The sequence below is a fragment of the Girardinichthys multiradiatus genome, chromosome 10 (genome assembly GCF_021462225.1).
Source record: "Girardinichthys multiradiatus isolate DD_20200921_A chromosome 10, DD_fGirMul_XY1, whole genome shotgun sequence".
In the NCBI taxonomy this organism is placed as follows: Eukaryota; Metazoa; Chordata; class Actinopteri; order Cyprinodontiformes; family Goodeidae; genus Girardinichthys; species Girardinichthys multiradiatus.
The window spans coordinates 33,695,772-33,720,049 of NC_061803.1; the positions used below are offsets into that span (position 1 = coordinate 33,695,772).

Consider the following 24,278-nt stretch of genomic DNA (forward strand, 5'->3'; position numbering starts at 1 on the left):
TCTGGAGGAAGACTGGGGAGAAGGAAATGCCAAAATGCCAGAAGTCCAGTGTCAAGTACCCACAGTCAGTGATGGTCTGGGGTGCCGTGTCAGCTGCTGGTGTTGGTCCACTGTGTTTTATCAAGGGCAGGGTCAATGCAGCTAGCTATCAGGAGATTTTGGAGCACTTCATGCTTCCATCTGCTGAAAAGCTTTATGGAGATGAAGATTTCATTTTTCAGCACAACCTGGCACCTGCTCACAGTGCCAAAACCACTGGTAAATGGTTTACTGACCATGGTATCACTGTGCTCAATTGGCCTGCCAACTCTCCTGACCTGAACCCCATAGAGAATCTGTGGGATATTGTGAAGAGAACGTTGAGAGACTCAAGACCCAACACTCTGGATGAGCTAAAGGCCGCTATCGAAGCATCCTGGGCCTCCATAAGACCTCAGCAGTGCCACAGGCTGATTGCCTCCATGCCACGCCGCATTGAAGCAGTCATTTCTGCAAAAGGATTCCCGACCAAGTATTGAGTGCATAACTGTACATGATTATTTGAAGGTTGATGTTTTTTGTATTAAAAACACTTTTCTTTTATTGGTCGGATGAAATATGCTAATTTTGTGAGATAGGAATTTTGGGTTTTCATGAGCTGTATGCCAAAATCATCCATATTAAGACAATAAAATACCTGAAATATTTCAGTTAGTGTGCAATGAATCTAAAATATATGAATGTTAAATTTTCATCATGACATTATGGAAAATAATGAACTTTATCACAATATGCTAATATTTTGAGAAGGACCTGTATGTGTGATATTAAAAGCACATTAAAATGTATTTCTAATCAATTTGACTTGGGTGAATAATTAAAAGTAAAATTAAAAAAAAGGGGGATTCAGGTTACTTTTGAGTTTTGTTTCTTTGTGTCGGTGAAAAGCTGACACTGTATGAGACCGGATCGGTTTTGTTCAATCAGCTTTCTGCTGTAGATGCTGAAAAAGACAGGTGGGAGAGCTGGAGATGTTCACAAGGGGCAAAGATGGACAGAATTCATAATGAGTATATGAGAGGGACAACTCAGTTTAGAGATGACGTTCAAGGGACAAGGCTGGGATGATTTGGATAATTAGACAAAGAATGTAGAATATGAAGTTGACATTGAGAGGAAAAAGAGGAATCCCAAATAGAGGGTTCATGGCAATAGTGGAGGAGAAAATGCAGAGGGTTGGTATGCCAGAGGTAGAGATGGCCACTGTGGCGACCTCTACAGTCAGCAGGAACCAAAAGAAGATGTCAATCTATATTTCATAGACTGCTATGCAAGCATTCATATGATTTAGGATTTAGTGACACTGTGTGTCATTAAATTTGTTTATGTAGATGCACAAAAATGAGGAACTAAAACAAATGTTCAACATCCATAACAACCAGTTATCTGCAATTCTCTATGGATGGAAGAGGAGGAACATGTTCTGTTGATGCAACTGCAGCTCAGACGCAGCATGCAGACAGAGAGATGAATCTTCTCAGAAAGAAGCTCTCAACTGCTGTGGGAATACTGTTTGTCCATGCATTATACAGCAGGCCTGTTACGCAAAGACATCATCTGCATTCATCGTCAGGGAATAACAGAGTCCTAAATCTGTAATTAAAGGAAGCCTCTGCTGGTTTTAACCTGCTGGAAATCGGTGGCTGCAGAGCCAGGTGTCAGCATTTAGGTGGGATCATCAACACAAAGAGAACCAATTCCTAAACAAATAAATGAAAAATCAAATAATAGGAATGTATTACCAAAACCTGTAGAAAGCAGAAAAAATCCTAGAACAAACTGCCTTTCTAACCTAATCGAATAAGAAGTTCTGGTTCTGGTTTGCTCCTTTAAATCATCACCGAAATAGAAGAATTGGAAGTCACAGTTCAGTTTCTTTGTGTTCTGCAAACTTTTCCTGAGAACATCTTTGCTGCTGATAATGAGTAATGAGTCACTGCGACCCCTGTTAGTCTGTCAGATAGCAAAGATTAAGCGTAGGTGGTCGGTGGCATTACCGGTCTGAAGATACAGCGACAGGCACAGACGGCGGCCGCTTTATTCTCTTCTTCCTGCTCTAGAACAGAGGGAAGCTGAACTGATCACACCTGATCAACTTCTCAACTTCTTATCATATCTTAAAACACACTGTCATTACAGATTCAACTATACATCTCCTGCTCCATCCTGCTATCACTCATGAACATAAGGATACATGGACTACACTTGGACACATGACTTCAAAAAGAAAAATATCTCAAACTCAAAGAAACTGACAGAACTTTTTGCTTAGAAACAAAAACATCCCATGTAATCGGCATCAGGACAGCTGGCAGCCTTTCCAAGTCAAATTTAATCCCCTTTTGATGTTTAATCTTCCCATCAGCAGTTTGTGTTCTCTGCTTCCTTCTTCTGTCTATCAATCACTCATTCAGAGACTTTCACACCCACACGCAGTGAGTTGGAACCAAGTGTTCGTGCAGAAGTAGGTCATTCTCCCTGCCGCCTTCACCCTCCTCCTCTTCCTCCTCAGTCTCTACACGTAATGAGAAGATGTAGCCATTCGGGGATAAAATGGTAGCGACTTGCATTTCTGATGATGGCGAGCTTCTGATCGGCTGAGTGAGAAGCATCTGGACATGTATATTGGGGCTTATTATTAGATAACGATCAATAAATAAACAAGAAAAAGTGACTGGAACAAAGCAAAAGCCTGGGTTTATTTTAAGATCAGACAATCTGCAAATCAGAATTAATATGGGATATTTAACTGTAACTTGATGCAGAAATACCAAATATTTAATTCTCTTTAATATTTATTTATCCTTGTAGCAACATTAATAATCAAGTCACATCTTTGTTTATGCTCTGCTTTTGGTCTCCTCCAGCTATTATTCTCTAAATTTATACACTGCTCAAAAAAATAAAGGGAACACTCAAATAACACATCCTAGATCTGAATGAATGAAATATTCTCATTGAATACTTTGTTCTGTACAAAGTTGAATGTGCTGACAATAAAATCACACAAAAATCATCAATGGAAATCAAATTTATTAACCAATGGAGGCCTGGATTTGGAGTCACACACAAAATTAAAGTGGAAAAACACACTACAGACTGATCCAACTTTGATGTAATGTCCTTAAAACAAGTCAAAATGAGGCTCAGTATTGTGTGTGACCTCCACGTGCCTGTATGACCTCCCTACAACGCCTGGTCATGCTCCTGATGAGACGGCGGATTGTCTCCTGAGGGATCTCCTCCCAGACCTGGACTAAAGCATCCGCCAACTCCTGGTCAGACTGTGGTGCAACTTGACGTTGGTGGATGGAGCGAGACATGATGTCCCAGATGTGCTCAATCGGATTCAGGTCTGGGGAACGGGCGGGCCAGTCCATAGCTTCAATGTCTTCATCTTGCAGGAACTGCTGACACACTCCAGCCACATGAGGTCTATCATTGTCCTGCATTAGGAGGAACCCAGGACCAACTGCACCAGCATATGGTCTCACAAGGGGTCTGAGGATCTCATCTCGGTACCTAATGGCAGTCAGGCTACCTCTGGCGAGCACATGGAGGGCCGTGTGGGCCTCCAAAGAAATGCCACCCCACACCATTACTGACCCACTTCCAAACTGGTCATGCTGAAAGATGTCGCAGGCAGCAGATCGCTCTCCACGGTGTCTCCAGATTGTCACGTCTGTCACATGTGCTCAGTGTGAACCTGCTTTCATCTGTGAAGAGCACAGGGCGCCAGTGGCGAATTTTCCAAACTTGGTGTTCTCTGGCAAATGCCAAGCGTCCTGCACGGTGTTGGGCTGTGAGCACAACCCCCATTTGTGGATGTCGGGCCCTCATACCATCCTCATGGAGTCTGTTTCTAACCGTTTGTGCAGACACATGCACTCTTGCATCTTATACTGCTCTATACTTACTCTCACTCACTTAAAACTGTGCACATATATTTATATTATATTGTAGATATGTTTATACTGTTTAATTTGTATTGTATTGCACCGACTACGCCAAAACAAATGCCTTGTATGTCCAAAAACGTACTTGGCAATAAAGCTCTTCTGATTCTGATTCCGATTCTGATTTGTAGCACCTCCAGGCTCTGGACACTACGCTGACAGACACAGCAAACCTTCTTGCCACAGCTCGCATTGATGTGCCATCCTGGATGAGCTGCACTACCTAAGCCACTTGTGTGGGTTGTAGAGTCCGTCTCATGCTACCACGAGTGTGAAAGCACCACCAACATTCAAAAGTGACCAAAACGTCAGCCAGAAAGCATAGGTAATGAGAAGTGGTCTGTGGTCCCCACCTGCAGAACCACTCCTTTATTGAGTGTGTCTTGCTAATCGCCAAAGATTTCCCCCTGTTGTCTATTCCATTTGTACAACATCATGAGAAATTGATTGTCAATCAGTGTTGCTTCCTAAGTGGACAGTTTGATTTCACAGAAGTTTGATTTACTTGGAGTTATATTGTGTTGTTTAAGTGTTCCCTTTATTTTTTTGAGTAGTATAGTTATTTTAAGGCTTGAGGATTTATGAGAGGAGTTTGTCCTTTTAGTGGAAAATTATCCCAATGGAAGGGAATATCTATCAATATTACTTCAATGTCATGTTTACCTGATATTATCCAGACCTAACTTCAATTTGGTTTCTGAAATTTGCCTCGTTGCTTCAATTCTACTGGAATGATAAATAAACACATCTAAGACTTTTACCTTCAAATAGGTTCAACAGCAATATTTCCAAAGTTGTTGTCACCATGGTTGCCTTTAATCACTATAGTAACTGAGAAGTAGGATTCACGACTCCAGTACCACCTGACCCAGAGCCTTCTGAAACACTTTCCTTGTTCTCACCTTGCTGTGGTAGGAACTACTGTTCTTGGCCACGGCACACTGACGGTCCACCAGGAAGCAGTACCTCCTCCTCTCCTCAGACAGAGCATTCTTGTAGCCCTGAGCGATGTAGTTGTCCAGCTCGCTCTGCTTGTTGCTGATGGCCTCCACATACTGGGAAGAAAATGAAAAGATCAGGAGGTTTTCCAGCTGTCTGAAAACAACAACAGAGACCTTAGTTAAATTGAGTTAAAAAAGAAAAAAAGAAAACTTTTCAGGTTTGGTCAGAAGACTCCATAATAAACATTTAGTGAGGTGGATAAATCAGTGATTTAGCAGCTTTAGGTGCCTTCAAATGATGAAGCATATGAAGGAAACTGTTTTTCTGAGCTGCCTTGGAAAACAAATATCACAGCACATCAAATCAGAAAACAGGAATTCAAGAAAAAAAAGAGGCAGTCAGTGATTGAAATTTCCCTCTCTCTCACTGTGTTGCACCCATTACCTCTAAATGACTTGTCCAGCAGACTCCTTGAGACAAACAGCACAATGTTGTGAACCAGATTTCATCCACAGCTTCAGTCATGAAAGCTAAGCTTCTGAAGATTTGAAACAAAGTGAAACACCAGTTTCCAGCCCTTACTTTAACCTGCCGTGAGAAGCAGTGTGAGGGGTTAACGGCAGCACCCCGAGCTGTTCACACAGAAACTCTGCAGCCTACACGACAGCTTGCACGTCTAGCTGCTCCAACTAACAGCTGAAGGTGGGCTGGACGTTCAAAAATAAACAGATCTATAGAGCAACTCGAGTCATCCAGCGATGCTCCACGATTACCATCACACCAGAGGTGCCAATTATGGAATCAATTAAGCAGAGCAAACATTCATTAAGAATGTTTTTCTGCCTCATTTACATTCATAGTTAAACAAAGAAACCGAGAAGGTCAATTAAATAATTTTAACCAAGCAACCTTTTCTTTTTAAATAAACAGTTAGGCTCACCTCCACGCAGGGCGTGGGCTCTGGAACCCATGTTCTCGAGAGGGGTTGGACTCTATTCTACTCTGGAGTGGCTCACGGGGAGAGGCGGCGGGCTGGGATGGGTTTGCTTGTTGCCCCCCAGCTCAGCCGTCTCGTGTTGGGGTTTACCCCGGTGGATGAGAGGGTCGCATCCCTGTGCCTTCGGGTTGGGGACAGGTCTCTGACTGTCGTTTCGGCCTACGGGGCGGGTGGGAGTGCGGGGTACCCGGCCTTCTTGGCGTCCCTGTCGGGGATGCTGGATAGTGCCCCTCCCGGGTACTCCATTATTCTGCTGGGGGACTTCAACACCCACGTAGGGAATGACAGTGACACCTGGAGAGGTGCGATCGGGAGGAATGGCCTCCCTGATCTGAATCTGAGTGGTGTTTCGTTATTGGACTTCTGTGCTAGTCACGGATTGTCCACAATGAACACCATGTTCAAGCATAAGGGTGTCCATCAATGCACTTGGCACCAGGACACCCTAGGCAGGAGGTTGATGATCGACCTTGTCGTATCGTCAGCAATTCGGCCACATGTTTTGGACACTCGGGTGAAGAGAGGGGCTGAGCTGTCCACTGATCACCACCTGGTGGTGAGTTGGATCCGTTGGAGGAGGAGAAAGCTGGACAGACTTGGCAGGCCCAAGCGCATAGTAAGGGTCTGCTGGGAACGTCTGGCAGAGCCCTCGGCCAGGGATGTATTCAACTCTCATCTCTGGGAGAGCTTTGACCAGATTCCGGGGGATATTGGAGACAGAGTCCGAGTGGACCATGTTCTCCACATCTATTGACGATGCTGCTGCCCGTAGCTGCGGCCGTAAGGTCTGCCGTGCCTGTCGCAATGGCAATCTCCGAACCTGGTTGCGGACACCGGCAGTAAGGGACGCTATCAAGCTTAAGAAGGAGTCCTATCGGCTGTGATTGGCTTGTGGGACTCCTGAGGCGGGTGACGGGTACCGTGAGGCCAAGTGTAACGCAGCCCAGGCCGCGGCAAAAACCCGGGCCTGGGAGGAGTTCAGTGAGGCCATGGAGAAGGACTACCGGTTGGCCTCGAAGCGATTTTGGCAAACCGTCCGCGCCTCAGGAGGGGGAAGCAGTGCTTCGCCAACACTGTTTACAGTGGGGGTGGGAGGCTGCTGACCTCGACTGGGGACATTATCGGGCGGTGGAAGGAGTACTTCGAGGATCTCCTCAATCCTGCCATCAAGCATTCCCTGGTGTAAACAGAGGCTGGGGACTCGGGGTTAGACTCTTTCATGATGCAGGCTGAAGTCACTGAGGTGGTTAATAAGCTCCGCGGTGGCAGGGCTTCGTGGGTGGATGAGATCTGCCCTGTGTACCTCAAATCTCTGGATGTTGTGGGGCTGTCATGGTTGACATGCCTCTTCAACATTGCGTGGCGGTCGGGGACAATGCCTCTGGACTGGCAGACTGGGGTGGTGGTCCCCCTTCATAAGAAGGGTGACCGGAGGGTGTGTTTCAACTACAGGGGGATCACACTCCTCAGCCTTCCTGGTAAGGCCTACGCCAGGGTATTGGAGAGGAGAGTCTGGCCGATAGTCGAACCTCGGCTTCAGGAGGAGCAGTGTGGTTTTCGTCCCAGCCGTGGAACACTGGACCAGCTCTATACCACCTGCAGGGTACTCATGGATTCATTTCAGTTTGCCCAACCAGTCCACATGTGTTTTGTGTGACCTGGAGAAGTCATTCGACTGTGTCCATCGTGGTGCCCTGTGGGAGGGGCCCTTTATTAGGGGCCCGTCCGGTCTCTGTACAAGCGGAGCAGGAGTTTGGTCCGCTTTGCCGGCACTAAATTGGACCTGTTCTCGGTGCATGTTGGACTCCGGGAGGGCTGCCCATTGTCACCGGTCCTGTTCATAACTTTTATGGACAGGATTTCTAGGCGCAGCCAAGGGCTGGAGGGGTCTGGTTTGGGGACCAGTGGATTTCGTCTCTTCTTTTTGCAGATGACGTGGTCCTGCTGGCCCCCTCTAGCCAAGACATACAGCATGCGCTGAGGCGGTCCGCAGCCGAGTGTGAAGCGGCTGGGATGAAGATCAGCTCCTCCAAGTCCGGGGCCATGGTTCTCAACCGGAAAACGGTGGCTTGTCCTCTTCAGGTTGGAGGGGAGTTCCTGCCTCAAGTGGAGGAGTTCAAGTATCTCGGGGTCTTGTTCACGGGTGAGGGAAGAATGGAGCGGGAGATCGACAGACAGATCGGTGCGGCTGCCGCAGCAATGGGGGCGCTGTGCAAATCCGTTGTGGTGATGAGAGAGCTGAGCCGGAAAGTGAAGCTCTCGATTTACCAGTCGGTCTACGTTCCTACCCTCACCTATGGCCATGAACTTTGGGTCGTGACCAAAAGAACGAGATCCTGGATACAAGCGGCTGAAATGAGCTTCCTCTGTAGGGTGGCAGGGTACTCCCTTAGAGATAGGGTGAGGAGCTCGGCCATCCGAGAGGGCCTTGGAGTAAAGCCGCTCGATGTGGAGGAGCCGCTGCTCGGGAGGTGCTCAGCTTTGTGGTCTGAAATTCTAAATAAACTGAAAGGTGCTTTACTCAAAGCACCTGAAAAAAAACCACTAATCTGTTTTATTCTATAAATGATATTCAAACTTTAATTCAACTTTGTAAAGATAAGCTCACGAATAAACAAATCCTGTTCATTTCAAGTATCTTTTCTAAGACAAAACTACAACAACAACAAAAAAACATGTACAGTTTGGAGGAGGGGAAACTGTATTTTATGCTTAGGAGAAACATCTGTGAATCTTAGGAGCAATAGAGCATAATTTTAATGAGAGAAGAAAAACGTCACTAAGCCGCCCGGATGTGCTCATTAATTCAAGAGCTTAGAGGTGCTCCTCATGTGGGCACATCCAGCAGTCACCCACACTGAAGCAGCAATTGGAAGGCAGGCTGCAGCAAAGTGGCCATTACAGAGGAAGATGGAGGCAGCTAATGAATCACAGCAAGTGAAAAGGTCAAGTTGCGTTCAGATTCTAGGTTCAGACCAGCAGATAGGTGCACATGTTGCAACCACACAGCTGCTATCGGTCAAGAAGAAACGACCGTTCCTTTAATCATCCCTCAGCATGAGGCTTCGAACAGCTGGGAGCATTTAATGAAGATACACAGGACTCAAGAGGAGGAAATCAATAAGTTGTGTAAAATGGAAGTCCTTTATGAAGTTTATTTATTTAGATAGTAACTGGCCTGCTGCCAATCAGCTTCTTCATTACAATATATCTGACTCTGCAGCTGGTTCCTCCTGACAGACAACTATCAGCACTTCAAACCTCTGCTTAGAGAGAAACACACTGAGGATCGTCTTCAGGAAAGGTTATGCTGAGTGTGAAACATGTCAGCAAGAAAACAGGCATGCATATAGATTATCGGAATTAGCCCTGCTCAAGATATTTTTAAAGGTGTGTGATGTTTTCTTCACATTAAACCCAACTCAACAGTGGGATGTCAAAACACTGTGCAGCCATGTGTAAATTCACCATGATGAGCGGGCTGGAAGATTAAAGTACAGCTGAGTTTGGACTCTGAGTTTCATTTGAACCGATGAACCTCACTTGGTTCTCAGCAAGATGGACAAAAACAAACTGGAAGCAATAAACTATGGTGTTGGCTCACCCTGGAGCTCTCTCAGCAAACAAAAATATGAAATGCAGAGTAAAAACTGATATTTGGGCCCATGGCTTATCTACAGGAGGCAGAGCTGCATATCTGGAGACAACTGCATCTATCATTATGTTTGATCTAGATAACAAACTTTTATTTAATTTGGCTCTAAAACACAATGACCCAACGTTAGAATGTCTTCCTAACAACAGACTCAGAACAAAAAAATAGATCTGTTTCGACCAGACAACAAAGACTATTGCATTGCTACAACTACTACTGCATTAAATCAAACTAATCGAGTATAAATCATCAATTGCGGAGTCATATTACACATTCATATCAAGCCAGCTATTGATTAGAACTGAATCACAAACTGGTGATAAGCAGGTTTTACCCAGAAAAAAACTCTTCAGTCTCTTCTCATGGCTCCATGGTAACTGAATCTAAGAGTTTCCTTAACTGTCTTTAGCAACTTTAAGGTCTTGAAGAGTAAAGAGCTAAAAACAATAAATTATTTTGGTAATCAAATTTATTAAAAAAGGCAGCTGCAAGTCCTGTTGCTATGCAGCTAATTAAAAGTGGCACATAGTGAAAATGCTTGAAGAAAGCAGCACATTGCCTCATGTATAGAGTTTAAAGGAAAGGCTGGAAGCTTTGCACATAAAAAAATAAATAAATAAACACACCAACTCTATGTCACGTTCTGCTCTTTCTAAAAGGGCAGCTCTGTTCTGTTGCTGCATGTTACTGCCAGGAACAGACTGCGTACAATAGAATACAAGGCACCGGATCCTTTAGTAGTAGTAGTTTGTAAGGGAAATAAATTACATTGTAAATATCTTCCAGTCAAAGCAGTTTGTTGTTGGAGGTGATAGACACACACACAGACTGGCTCCGAGAGCTGAAATCTACCTCAGAGAAGATTCACATTCTAGTGGTTTGCTTCCTTTCTAGCCACAAAGAGAACTAAATCTCTGCAACAATAGAGGTGGAAAGAATCAAACTCTCAGCTGGGACCAATAAGCTTTCACACTCGATAAGCCTCTAAAGCCCAGAGGGACCAATGGACTTTAGGCCTAAATGTTTCCACGCCACAGCTCTTCATACTGTAGTTTCAGCTATTGATTTTTTTGGAATAGCCACCAGCCTGACCCCTTCATGCTCAACCAACCATCTGCTGCAGAAACACTAACAATTAGACAATAATTGCCACCCCTGCTGCTCCAACAGAACAATGTGACACCACTTTTTCAGACTCTGGAAGTCCTGAGGCCCCTGCATCAGTTCAGATGTGTCAGTTTTCCTTTGGTCTGCTTCAAATGTTTCATTATTTGCAGCTCCTAGGATATGAAAAGGGCCTAGGATATCCTAGTGCCCTGTGATACTCTGCAGACTTATATTTTATTAAATTTGTTACAAATAACATGTCAGCTCGGATTAATGCATTGCTTCATGCATAGTGAAGTTGTGAAGAAAAAGCTCATGTCAGAAAAATAAGCTGTAACGTAACAGCGCCGTGCTGCCGCCTGATGTCTAGCAGAGCTGCAGGTGAATTGCTTTGTTGGTGTGTGCAGACAGGCTGTCAGCAGATGAAGTCCCACATTCCCCATTTCATTCCAAGTTTAATTGTTTGTGTTGAACTCCACATATTAAGTTCAGATGAGGTAGAAATGCACCATTTCTCTAAGCTCAATAAATACAGCTGGTAAAATAAAGAGGAAACGCCTGATGCTAAGCCAGGAGGGGATTGATTTATTTTTACAGCTTAAAGTTTAGCTGTTTTTCCTGCTCGATTGTGATTTTAGAGCAGCATTAATCAGGTTGTAAAATAAGTTCTAGTTAATGTTACCCGTTTAAAATTCGGTCTGTTAGAGGTCTGTGTGTTTGTGTTGTTTTACTCCGAGTCTTTGCATTATTCTTGCCTTTTATATTTCTTGCTTTAGCCTCCATGCGTATATTTATTATTCACATTTATTTTACACATTATTTTAATCGTGATTTTCTGTAAAAATCAATTTAACTTACTTTAGATATAGTTTGTCATTGTCAGTTTCTACTCGTTTTGCAATTTGCTATAGATTGTATTTAGTGAAGATAAAAATCCCACCCCAACAACTAGATAAACATAAGAAAAACAACTGAACACCTGACGGAGGCAGTTCGCTTGTTGCTGTGCCATCTGATGGGACAGATAAGAATCTCATGACAGCAGCTTGTGGTGTGCAGGTTGTGTAATAAGAGCCAGCCCACGATGTGTCATCACAACACCTTCAGACAGGAGCTCAGAGATATGCACCATCTAATCACACCTCCGCTCAAACAGCTACCGGAACATCAGAGAAACATTTGCTTCGCCTCCCCTACTTATCCATCACCCTCAGGAGAGCAGAAGATAATGAATCAGTCAGAACGTTGATACACAGTAGGTACTGTTGAGCTTGACCCTCAGAACTTCTCAGTTTTGCTAAACCTTTCTGTTGACGTTTAATATACAAACTGCAGTTAGGCAACCTGGTTTTCAGGATTAATTTGATGAATTGTGCAATTTCTATATGAGGTCACAGATTAAACACTTCACTGTTTAATACAAGTGTTGATGGATTTTAAAGTAAAAATGAGCTCAAATCTGGGTTAAATTAAAGGCTCCACCTTTTATCAGCAACAGCAGCTGTCACACAAAGAAGCTTAAATGCAATCAGGGAGAAGAAAAAGTGGAGTTAAGATCTGTTCCTTACTAAAGAGTTGGTTTGTTTGCAGCTGAGAGAATGGATGTGAATAAATGGAGAAAGTTTCCTGTCGATGTGAACAGCTGATCTGCACAACAAAACAACCTGAAGCCAAGAGTTGAATCAGCAGCGTTTTATGTGCTCCATCACTCATTCTATGGCACAACTGAGAGAAAGAAACACACACACACACACACACACTGACCTGCATCTCCTTCTCTCCATACTTGGAGGGGTGCTTGCTGCCCTGGCTCTTTCTGCGCAGCTTCTTCAGCTCCGCCTGGCATTTCTCCAGACTCTCCCCTTTGCTCTTGTGCTCCATCTGGTACTTCTTCAGCGCCGCCTGAGGGGTCAGTACAAAGTCAGCAGGGGCACAGCAGCGCTTGCACCGTGGAAGTATCAGTCCAACATTAACAGTGGGTCTGTTTCAGAGCTCTTGGCTCAACACCATTTAAATATTTCAATGAGAAAGATAAATGGTTAAGGGTTTAGTTGTTCATTTAAAAAGGAGGGCTTAAAAGTAGTTGTCCAGGATTGAATATCCAACAGTGGTAAAATAATGTAAAAAAAAGAAAATTTGAAAACCTTTATTATTGCATATATTTTAAACAGATTAAATGTGTCTTTGCACATCAACCCAAAGAGAATGCAGTCTTTTCCAGCATGCACTGCAGAAAGAAATCTTCGACTTTCTGTCACGTTTTCTAAAGATTTGGACTTTATACAATACAGTGTTCAACCGCCACCTTAAAAGAACATAAAAACAAATGAATTTTGAGTTTGGTAAACAAAAACATTCAACGTATATGCCTCAAAAAAACGTTTTTATTAGAAAGAATCATGCAAATTCCTGTTGCACAAGCTGAAGTGAAGCAATCTGTTGTATATTTAGGAATAACTCAATAACTTCAAAATCTGATCCACACTAAAGGTCAAACAGGTTTTTCCAAGCAACAGATTTATCAGAGATCAGCAGCAGCAGGTGGGATGAAAGTGATTATAATGCTGCGCCTAAAATAAGCAACAAGTGCACCCAAGAACTAAAATACAGGTGAATGAAAGTAGAAGATTTTGACTCTTTTATAGACTGAGGGATGTGCTTTGCCATAAAGTCACAAATTAAAGCAGAATATCATCTTAAACCTCCCATCTGCCTATATTTGTCTCAAACCCAAAAATATATCCAGGTTTTGCTTCTCAGACAGCAGTAGCTCTGAGAGAAAGGAGGTCAACCAGCACCCCGCTTATGGGAACAGGCTGCCATGGCTCACACTAGCTCCTGAATCCCAATCCAGCTCAAGTAGGCAGGAATTTTAGATTTGTACGTTGTGATGAAAAAAAGGGACTCTCACATTCAGGTAGCGGGCATCCAGCTCCACCTTCTTCTCCAGCTCTGTGAGGAGCTCATTGTGGAAGGACTTCAGCTGCAAAACAAACACAGAAACCTCAACAATAACCCACACAAACACGGAATAAAACTAACCACAAGCAGTTCTATGTGAAACCGCTGAGGAGGAATTTTTAAAAGTAGGATGGAGCGTCTGTTTTAGAGCTGCGGTGGAGGAACGAATCTGTGCTGGGAAAACAACACACCCAGAGGGTTATAGAGGGATGTCTAGGTTGATAAGTTTAGGTCAAATCAACTTCCTGGTTCTGCATGAGCAACATGAATATCATGTAAAAGTATTCATTCCCCTTGAGCATTATTGTATTTAGCAAGATTCTGTGATAGACCACCACGCAGTAGTTAGAGCTGTGAAGCGGAAGGAAAATGATACATGGCTTTCAAACGTTCCTGCTGAAGAATGTATCGACAGACCAAGATGCTGCCACTACCATTTTTAACAATGGTATGGTGAGGTTTTTTTCTTTAGGTTAATGTGGAGAGTCAAGGACAATGCACATTGGTGGGTTCAGACGTACGTCACAAAAAATACACCCCTATGATTTTCTATGAAACAACACACTGGTGGCGTCTGGTCGGCAGTCGATTGCTCCAAGGCAGCAGTCCTTTGCAAACCTGTACTATACAAGAGCGTTGATGGCAATAAATAAAACGCACATACCACTACATCCCTGTTCCCATAGATGCCCTTCTTCTGCCCTGCCCTGGTGGTCTTCTACTGTTGTATTGTACCGCCGTTTGTGGCAAAAAACATAATACAGCCTGGCGATTCATTTCTCCTGTGAGTACCTATTCTGATAAGAAATCGTGTTTATAAGAAGATATAACAAAGCTTATATTTTGAAGCCATGTAAACCATTTACAAAGTTAAAATTTGATGATAGCCTGAGTTCATTTTGGTGTACCAACTTGTTTCTTATGTTAACCTATGCCACCTGCTGGCATAAATAGATGACTGCATATGGTGAAAATCCACAGACTGGATTCCTGCTGGAAGTCATCCTAGTCTGCTGCAGCCTAAACCTTTGGCAGCCTCAGCCAGAGTTTTTTTCCAGGGTTGTCCTGGATTTAGCTCTATCCATCTTCGTGTCAACTCAGACCAGCCACTACAGGAGCAGCATCATGGTGCCACTATCATGTTTCCATTTTAGGGATGAATTAAGATTCAGATTATATCATCCTTAAGATTCCCTAGGATTGGCAAAAGAAAACTTGAAAACTATGAATAATTTTCTTTCCGCTTGTGTGAATACTTTTGCAAAGCAATGCAAGTCTCTGTGTGGATGCATGTCATCAAAAGAAAATGCATGGGCTTTAGTTGAAATGTATTATTTAGGTTGTGATTCTAAAACAACCTCTCAGGATAATATACGAGCTTTCTGATTTATATATTTTGTTGTTGTGAAGAGAAAAAAACATTTAATCTAAAACCAATTATCCAAAAGAATGAGAACATTTGCAAACAGACTTCAAAATGATTCCAGAAAAAAATTGAAGGCTGGCTGTTTCTAACATCTCTAAATCAGCTGAATGTTTACTGCAAATGTTCCCACAATTGGCCAATTTACTCTCTGATTTGGATAAAGAACTGACATGAGAACTGTTTCAGTCTGAAATGTTTGTAAATTACATACAATCAGTACCAATTTCCAAATCCCACTGAAGTGAAGCTACAGCCATCAGATGCTGCTCGTCCTCATAAAAGGATGCTTTTCAGATTGTCAAATAATTCATGTCATTAAGCAAAAAGGCCACAATCCGCTTGTCTCCCAATCCCAATCTGATTTTAGCAACACCATCACCACATGCTCACCATCTCCTCAAGCTGGATCTGGATCTGTCTATGCACTTCAGCCATCTGAAAAAGCACATCCCCTGCAGAGAGAAAACAAAGAAAGAGATGATTAACAAACAGGAGGGAAGGGAAAGAAGAGATTGTGATATTAAATCGTTCCAAACTCAGAAACAAAGCGTGCAAAAAAAAAAATTACAAAACAACGACCATGCACCCAAACAACAGACGGCTGTCGATGAAGGATGAGCTGTAACATCTGAAGTGATACTGACGAGCAGACAAAACTCAAAACAGTGACGGAAAGCAAAATAAATATGTTCTACAGATGTGTTTAATGACAAATCAAAGAGCTAATCAAGAAACCTGCTGAAACCAAGCTGCTAAAGTTTGAGATTTTACCAACTCTATCAAGGAAAAGAATAAACTCACAAAATCAGAACTTTACAAAAAAAAAAAAACCTCAACTTTTTAATCTATGCATTAAGATGCATGTTGTGCTACAAGATAACACGGGAAAACAAAAAGCAGACCCCAGAGAGAAAAGTTAACAAGAAACTAAAACATGGTTCATGCAGCCATTGAGGTGTTTAAGATACCTACATGCTGCCTCTTCTGTATGTGCAATGCATTGAAAAAATAAAAGAAAAAGATCTAGTTTGAGCAAAAGAACACAGACCTGAAGAGACAGATCAAACTACCCTGAAAAAAAATCAATGAGGCAAATGACAAGTTTTAAACACAGAAAAAAAGACACTTAGACAGAGTCTGCTAATTTATACAGAATCCACATGCGGTGCTGATTAACAGGAGTCTGGAATTTTCACATTCTAAGTAACTGCAATATAGAAAAATACTGACCTTTCATTTTTAGCTAAAAATAAATGGTCACATTTGACAACTATTCATTGGATTTATTAGAGCGGTTTATTAGATGTCATTTGAATCATCAGTTAAGCTCTACTATTTAACGAATGTCACATTCGGTGTCTTGGAAACCACCATAATTTTTCTGCACTACAATTTCTAACTTCAGTGCATTTTCAGGCAATCTAATGTGATAGACCAACACAAGGTTAGTGTGTAACTGCAAAGTGAATAGAAAATAATTTTCAAATAAATTTTTACTAATAAAACATTTTAAAATGTGGAATGAATTTGTAATCAGACCAGCTTACCTATCCCTGCCTGATAATAGCATCTGTACAGCACAAATTAGACACAGCAGACTCCGTTTACTAATCAAGTGATTTCTCAATTATGCACTCCTTTCTGTTGGTCCTGCAAATAAAATCCCAATAAGAAGCACTGAAGTTTGTGATTGTATTGTGACGATGTGGAAAGGTTTAAGTGGTTTGAATACTTTTGCATGGCACTAAATGCAAAGTAAAAAGGTTTTTACAACTTGACTCTTATATCATAAATTAAGACTTAGTTTTGAATAAAACATTTTATGGAACATTCAGCGCAATACCAAAAGCAGAATGCAGAGTAAAATCTGTATAAAATACATCACAATATTATTTTATGAACAGATAAACTGTCAGATTCCATGAAACTGTGACAGATTCAGTAAGGGCAGCAGCGCCACAGCATGGCGGATCCAATTTATTCTAAACGAGGTCGCTAACATACGTTAATGACCCTCATATTTCTCCTGCATAATGCACGCTGACACAACTGAATGTATGTCGCTCAGCTTTCCTCCACCAGATCTGCAGGGAGGTGAGCCAGGGTGTGGACCTAAAGACATTGAACAGTCGAAGGGGACACAGAGTGGGCTACCTGGACGGGATTAATGGGCTTAATGAAGTGCTGCGGTCATGCAGATGAGGCTCAGTTGCAGTAGAAGAGATTTAGGAAGGGTCAGAGCAAGAGGTGGGGGCAGCAGTGAACTGTTAGTTACAATATATCTGCTTAAGAAACATACTGAAGTCCAGTTTGGACCAGATGGTTTACTTTAGAGCATCTCTAATGTTAATAATTTAAACCCTTACGCTGTTTTGCAGCACCAACTTTAATCCTCGTCAATATAAAGATTTTCTGTCTTTTAGGGTTCAAAGTTGCTTTTTGATCCCTGCACAGAAACACAGGTGTAACAGATACATATGGTTGGAAAATATTTATATGCAGAAGACAGAAACACAAAGCAGTATGTCAGAGATTACCAGAATATGACCTTTCATCCAACCAACTGTCACATTCAATATTGACCTCCCCCTCCTCCACCTTAAGAAAATACATCGACAGGCTATGGACAGGGCACTGAGGCACATAAATGCACTGATGTGTACTTCTAAACTCTGCTTTGGTTCTTGGAGGGCACCCAACACACACTCGCATCCCATCCATTAACAAACAGCTAGCGGCCATCGACAGGCTGCATCAGGCAGGATAAACTTGAGTAGCTCGATCACATACACAATTAAACTAATGTTGACTTCAGCCTGAGGAGGGAACAGGATACTGCGTCGGATCCAAACTCGATCCGAACAGATGCCAGGATGTTTGTAGCCCAAAAATATCATTAGAAACCACAGTGTTCCAGACATGACAACATAATAAAGATGCAAAAAAAAAAAAAAAGCTATTCAAACAGTAAAACGTTTAGTATTGCAAGAAAAACTGCATGTTTTAACCATAATCTTTTTTGACGTAAACCAGCTATTAGTTGGAGCTTCTTTTGATACACAACTTTACTAAACAGCCCCGTTGACTCCATCTACAACCCACTTGTTATGCATTGCTTTTTTAGCTAGAATATACCAAACGTAATTAGCCATTACTGTGCAATAGTGATGAACAACAGTACAGAGGCCCAGTTCATCTGTAAAATGGTATAATTTCTAAACATAAAAATAGACGCTATCTAAATGAGAATTACAAAAGCTGTTGCAAAAGAGAAAAAGAAAACTACCAAAGAAATTTGGATTTTTTTAAAACCAGAAAAAGCAGTTTTTTAAATTATACCATTGCTAGTGTACAGAGCAGAAACTAGCGTAAAAAAAAATAAAAATTGTCCAAATTTCTAAGGTTAAATACCTCTGCTGTCTGCAAAAGTGTAAAAACACTTAAATTTTCATATATTAATATGGAAAAATTGAATTCCTATGAACTTGTTTATAACAATTTTCTCCATAACAATTACTCACAAATATTAAAACTTTCATACTTTTTACCTTTACTCTATATTTATCATAACCTCAATCAGTAGTCACAGTAATTATAACCAGTCTTAATTTCTATTCACCTCAGAGCTTTCTAACTGCAGATGAAAACCAGCCACTGGATTGTCTGCACTGAGATATCAGCTTGTGATCGGAACTGGCCAACTTTCAGTTCGACCAGCCCTGACTGCTGATCATCCAGACAGGAAACCGAAACTCTTCAATGGTCAATGAACCATGCCAATGCAGCAGCAAGTTGCTGTAACAACTTCTAGGGATGGATGCTGTTTCTGAAGCTTACAAAAGGTAGCCATTTTCAGTATGGGAGGTCAGATGAGGCACAAAAGCTGTAAGAAGCTTTTTAAAAAGAAACTGTCTACAGAGGTCCTGTGGTTTACTAAGGCTGTTGCCTTTTAGTGGATAGCAAGAAAATTGACCATATCCAGCAAAGTTGCAATGTACAGGTCCTTCTCAAAATATTAGCATATTGTGATAAAGTTCATTATTTTCCATAATGTCATGATGAAAATTTAACATTCATATATTTTAGATTCATTGGACACTAACTGAAATATTTCAGGTCTTTTATTGTCTTAATACGGATGATTTTGGCATACAGCTCATGAAAACCCAAAATTCCTATCTCACAAAATTAGCATATCATTAAAAGGGTCTCTAAACGAGCTATGAACCTAATCATCTGAATCAACGAGTTAACTCTAAACACCTGCAAAAGATTCCTGAGGCCTTTAAAACTCCCAGCCTGGTTCATCACTCAAAACCCCAATCATGGGTAAGACTGCCGACCTGACTGCTGTCCAGAAGGCCACTATTGACACCCTCAAGCAAGAGGGTAAGACACAGAAAGAAATTTCTGAACGAATAGGCTGTTCCCAGAGTGCTGTATCAAGGCACCTCAGTGGGAAGTCTGTGGGAAGGAAAAGGTGTGGCAGAAAACGCTGCACAACGAGAAGAGGTGACCAGACCCTGAGGAAGATTGTGGAGAAGGGCCGATTCCAGACCTTGGGGGACCTGCGGAAGCAGTGGACTGAGTCTGGAGTAGAAACTTCCAGAGCCACCGTGCACAGGCGTGTGCAGGAAATGGGCTACAGGTGCCACATTCCCCAGGTCAAGCCACTTTTGAACCAGAAACAGCGGCAGAAGCGCCTGACCTGGGCTACAGAGAAGCAGCACTGGACTGTTGCTCAGTGGTCCAAAGTACTTTTTTTGGATGAAAGCAAATTCTGCATGTCAGCCGTGTCAGCTGCTGGTGTTGGTCCACTGTGTTTTATCAAGGGCAGGGTCAATGCAGCTAGCTATCAGGAAATTTTGGAGCACTTCATGCTTCCATCTGCTGAAAAGCTTTATGGAGATGAAGATTTCATTTTTCAGCACGACCTGGCACAAGTATTGAGTGCATAACTGTACATGATTATTTGAAGGTTGACGTTTTTTGTATTAAAAACACTTTTTTTTTATTGGTCGGATGAAATATGCTAATTTTGTGAGATAGGAATTTTGGGTTTTCATGAGCTGTATGCCAAAATCATCCGTATTAAGACAATAAAAGACCTGAAATATTTCAGTTAGTGTGCAATTAATCTAAAATATATGAATGTTAAATTTTCATCATGACATTATGGAAAATAATGAACTTTATCACAATATGCTAATATTTTGAGAAGGACCAGTATTATCATTTTGAGCTTTTAAATTTTCATCATGGAAGATCCTGGATATGGAAATGTTGATGGCCTTTAGGAAATCTCAGAGTTAAGATATGGGTTCTCAAACGAATAAACACAAAGACTATTGAGCAATACTAGCCAGGCTAACCTCACCAATTGCTAATACAAGATTATAAAGACAGTTTTATATGTAAACTCATGTTGTCTTCATTTTAATTTTGGAAAACACTGTCTAATGACTGCTTGCTTCCAAACGTGGTGCATCATATTCTCTGCCCCTGATATCAATTAATGGTCACTGATGGCAAGCGGGCTAATAATGTTTTGAATATTTTCTTATCTTTCTATATTAAAGAACGAAATCTGCTAAAATTAGTGTCGGCAGGTCAAAGCTTTACATAAACAGGAGATCTGAGATCAGCTAGAACATTCCAAGCAGTGGATCTCTAAATTCAAACTGATCCATTCACCTGGATTTAATATTGTGCTCATGCATTGACTTATCAAGTTCAGTCTTTATTGATCTCTGAAGGTCTCATCTCCTGTTGGCCTCTCCTGAACAGCCAGCCTACAGCTCAGCTGTAGAGCAACACAAAGCTTAAAAGTCTTTCAATTAAGCCACCGCTACATTAATAACTTTGATTTTATTATGTTTCTTCAATCTCCTAACAGTTCTAATCACTTTGCTTGTATGACAAATGAATATGTTTTTAGGCTGAGAGGTCTGATGTTGTCAAGAATTACATAACTGGCATTACTGGTTGAAAGAAAGGCCAAAGTCCAAACCCAAGTTGGAATAAAAGGAGTTATCTTTTAAAAGTCACACATGGGGTCAACTGGTCCCCCCATTCTGACTTAATCCTGCAGGGTTTCACATCCTTGGGAAGATCCCCAAACTCCTGGATGTTCTCGTTTAGTTTTGTTGCATCCACCTAATCTAAAAATCCTCCCACCTTGCATTGTGAAATATGGGACTTCTATCCACCAGTAGTAAGCTGCTTACTGTTAATCAGAGCAGATCACAACATCTGAGGCTTAAAGGGGAAGTAAAGCACATTGTTGTCCACTCCCAAAGGAGGATCAATTAAAGACGCACAATGACTGCTTTTGTTTGCAAATTGTTCAAGGCCCAACAAATTACCCTTTGCCCAGTTTTCAATTTTATGCTGGTGTTGAGCATGGGAATTCTTGTCGTATTTCCATCAATAAATTGCCATATCTAATGAAACTAGGCTTTTATAGAATTTCAAACGTGTAGATCTCAAGAGTTGAACCTGGAGGTTTTTATCATAAACAAGCACATAGAGATTTTAAGCCTCTGATATGTGCTTACAGAGGATAAAACTTCCAATTTACCCACCAAACTTCATCCAGCTGGTGTTCTTTGATTGTGTGTGTTTGCACTGTCCTGAATGCATGAGGCAAACAAAACCATTATTCATCAAGTCTCACTCAAGGACAGTCCTAACATCTGGGTTTAATATCCCATCTACTTGCCATGCAGCTCCCTTGCTCAGCAGAGAGCCAGTGAGGGGGAGCAGGCCGCGGTTAATGTCCGTGTGAAGGAGGGTGTTTTATGCAGTGTGTGTCCCTACATGGAATGTATTATAGAAGCCTGAGAGCAAACAAGCAGCTCTAATCCCCAGAAAGCTGCAGTGAGGGGAGCACAGGGTGCTGCAGGGAGATCTGCCCTCATAAAGCTGCACGATTGACACCATTTCTGTTGTGCTCACCTAGGCCTTTCATTTTGTTAAACACAGCCTCCCTTTGTGTGCATACAAACAACGTCAAGGGTATGGGCACAATTTTCCACAGCCAAACACACAATGCTTAATTAGCGTTTACATGTGAAGCCTCAAATAGAGTGTGTGTCATGTTATATATGAACTGTGACAACTTTATGTGTCCAAAAAGAGAGAGAAAAGATCCTTCATGAAGGATTCAGGCTACAGCAGATCAATTAGATTGACGTACTGAAGGCATTACATGGTGGCTGCTGGGATGATGAATAAAGAGTGATAATCTGAGTCACAGGACCCACGTTGGTAGCCTGGGACCGGGGGCAGCATGTGGAGAATGACAGATATAAAACCTGATAGCATTTCATGTTTTGACACATGGTCAATGCAATTCCTTGCACCCAACTCATCATGTCTCACTACCAATTGTGCACCATAGTGGGAAAAATCTGTAACTAAAGATATTTTAAACTGTTATCAATTCAGCTGGTCTGCTCCTGTCATCATTTGTATTTATAGTTAGTTCTGAGATGAAGTAGGCGGATCTATCATGACTGAGATGTTTGTGGGTGATTGTGACAGCTTTACAGCTCAGACAACAGGTTCATAATAAACTGAGATCTGCAGCTGTGCCTGGTTTTCTGTCTAAAGGGAAGAAAACCCTAAAACACTGATTCAAGGGGTGATTTCTGTACAGATATACTAACTTAGTGCATGTCCACTAATTTATTTTTACAGAAACTTCATCTGCAGTCGGTGCATTTCACATCATTAACTTACCATTTATTTCAAGAACAATGCGACACCTCAAGGTCCTTCCAGTCCAGCTCATTATTGAAGCCACATTACCAACCCATTACCATTACTTGCTAAATCAAACACGCACAGTCCCTTACTGACGCAAACTGCTTCCTACCTGGCACTCAAGACATGAAGCTTACAGCAGACAGGATGGCTCATTTAAAACCTGAGGAATGTAACAATGAGAACAGATGAGGTGAAAGGAAGGGATGAATGACAGGTGAGGGGGATCAGAGTGCCGGGGGCTCCCGTCTGTGAGCTTTGTTGGTTTGCAGCTTTTGATTTCAGCAGAGACCATCTGACAGCTGCTAATGAGCCAGGAACACATTGCTTTTCGTCTCGCCTTTCTCAATCTTCAGTGTCCATCTTCTCATTATGCGTTTCATTTCTTTCTTTGTTCCTCCATTCCCCAGTAACCACCTGTGGTGGCTCAAGGACAAGGACTTTCTAATAGGCCAAAAACCGTTGAGGAAAGCTAAATTAGTGGTGTGGAGCTGCTCCAATGACATGCAGACAGACAATAGATAGTTCTGTCCCCATCACTCAGTGGCCACTTGGGTTTTTTAGTGATTAAATAGCAACCCGTCAAAACATTTAAATACAAAAGGAGACTTCCATGAAAAATCAGTCCTTCATACCCAAGACATCCTCAAAGAACCCTTGGATCAACACCGTCTCAATTTGTGTACTAGAGACCAGCTTTGTTAAATCATGACAAATGCACAGGATTGCATATGGAAAAAACACAAAGTTAAAGAATCCTTTCAAAGAATGCTCATATTGCAGTTTTCCCATACTGAGTAAACCCTGACAGAATTCAGATTGGCTTCCAAGCTCAGGGGAAATTCAGCCAGTGCAGCTCAGGGAAATTAGGGTCGGGTTGAGGTGACCAGTTTTACCTTGGATTGTTCCAATGAGATGTTGAGTGAGATGATGGAGGGCCAGCAGTTGCAAAAAATGTAAAGAATTTCCCTTAGAAACGTTTAGTGACTCAACCAGACATGTTGTTTTCTTGCCTCTATTTTCCAGTCTTCACATTATTCGCTTCATCTTCAGTTCTGTTTACCTTTGCTTGAAAGAGAATATATTTCTGTTGCTCATATAGTGCACCTCCGCATGTGGTGATTAAACAACCTCTGTCCAACTGAGGGTTTTTTTCTTTTTTAAAAGACATAATGAAAAGACATTGATGCAGGAGAATATTCCTTATCTAATACCACAGAACAGTCACTTTATCTTCCATTGTGTGTCTGCCTAATATATTCTGTAACATGACTGACCTGCATCACATACTCTTATAAGAACAGGCCAGATGAAGTGGAAATAATAAAATATTTGGGGTGACATGCTCCTTTAAATCAGGATCTAGTGAATTAATTAATAAAAATGATAAACCTTTCTTCTACTCCTAATGCAGCCATCTAAACTAAC

At 41.9% G+C, this 24,278-nt stretch overlaps 1 protein-coding gene across 9 annotated transcripts in view; it reads right to left on the minus strand.

Annotated features, from left to right (window-relative positions):
• The window catches only part of LOC124875577 (brain-specific angiogenesis inhibitor 1-associated protein 2-like), a 69,367-nt gene that overhangs the window by 18,731 nt on the left and 26,358 nt on the right, over positions 1 to 24,278 (minus strand). For 7 of the 9 annotated variants that reach the window (XM_047377805.1, XM_047377804.1, XM_047377807.1 and 4 more), the window contains 5 exons: positions 16,056 to 16,067; positions 15,474 to 15,535; positions 13,608 to 13,679; positions 12,461 to 12,598; positions 4,898 to 5,050 (listed from right to left, as the gene is read on the minus strand). In XM_047377805.1, the coding sequence (XP_047233761.1) occupies positions 4,898 to 5,050; positions 12,461 to 12,598; positions 13,608 to 13,679; positions 15,474 to 15,535; positions 16,056 to 16,067 (437 nt within the window). The remainder of the gene's footprint in view (positions 1 to 4,897; positions 5,051 to 12,460; positions 12,599 to 13,607; positions 13,680 to 15,473; positions 15,536 to 16,055; positions 16,068 to 24,278) is intronic. The other 2 variants (XM_047377806.1, XM_047377808.1) reach the window with 1 other exon arrangement.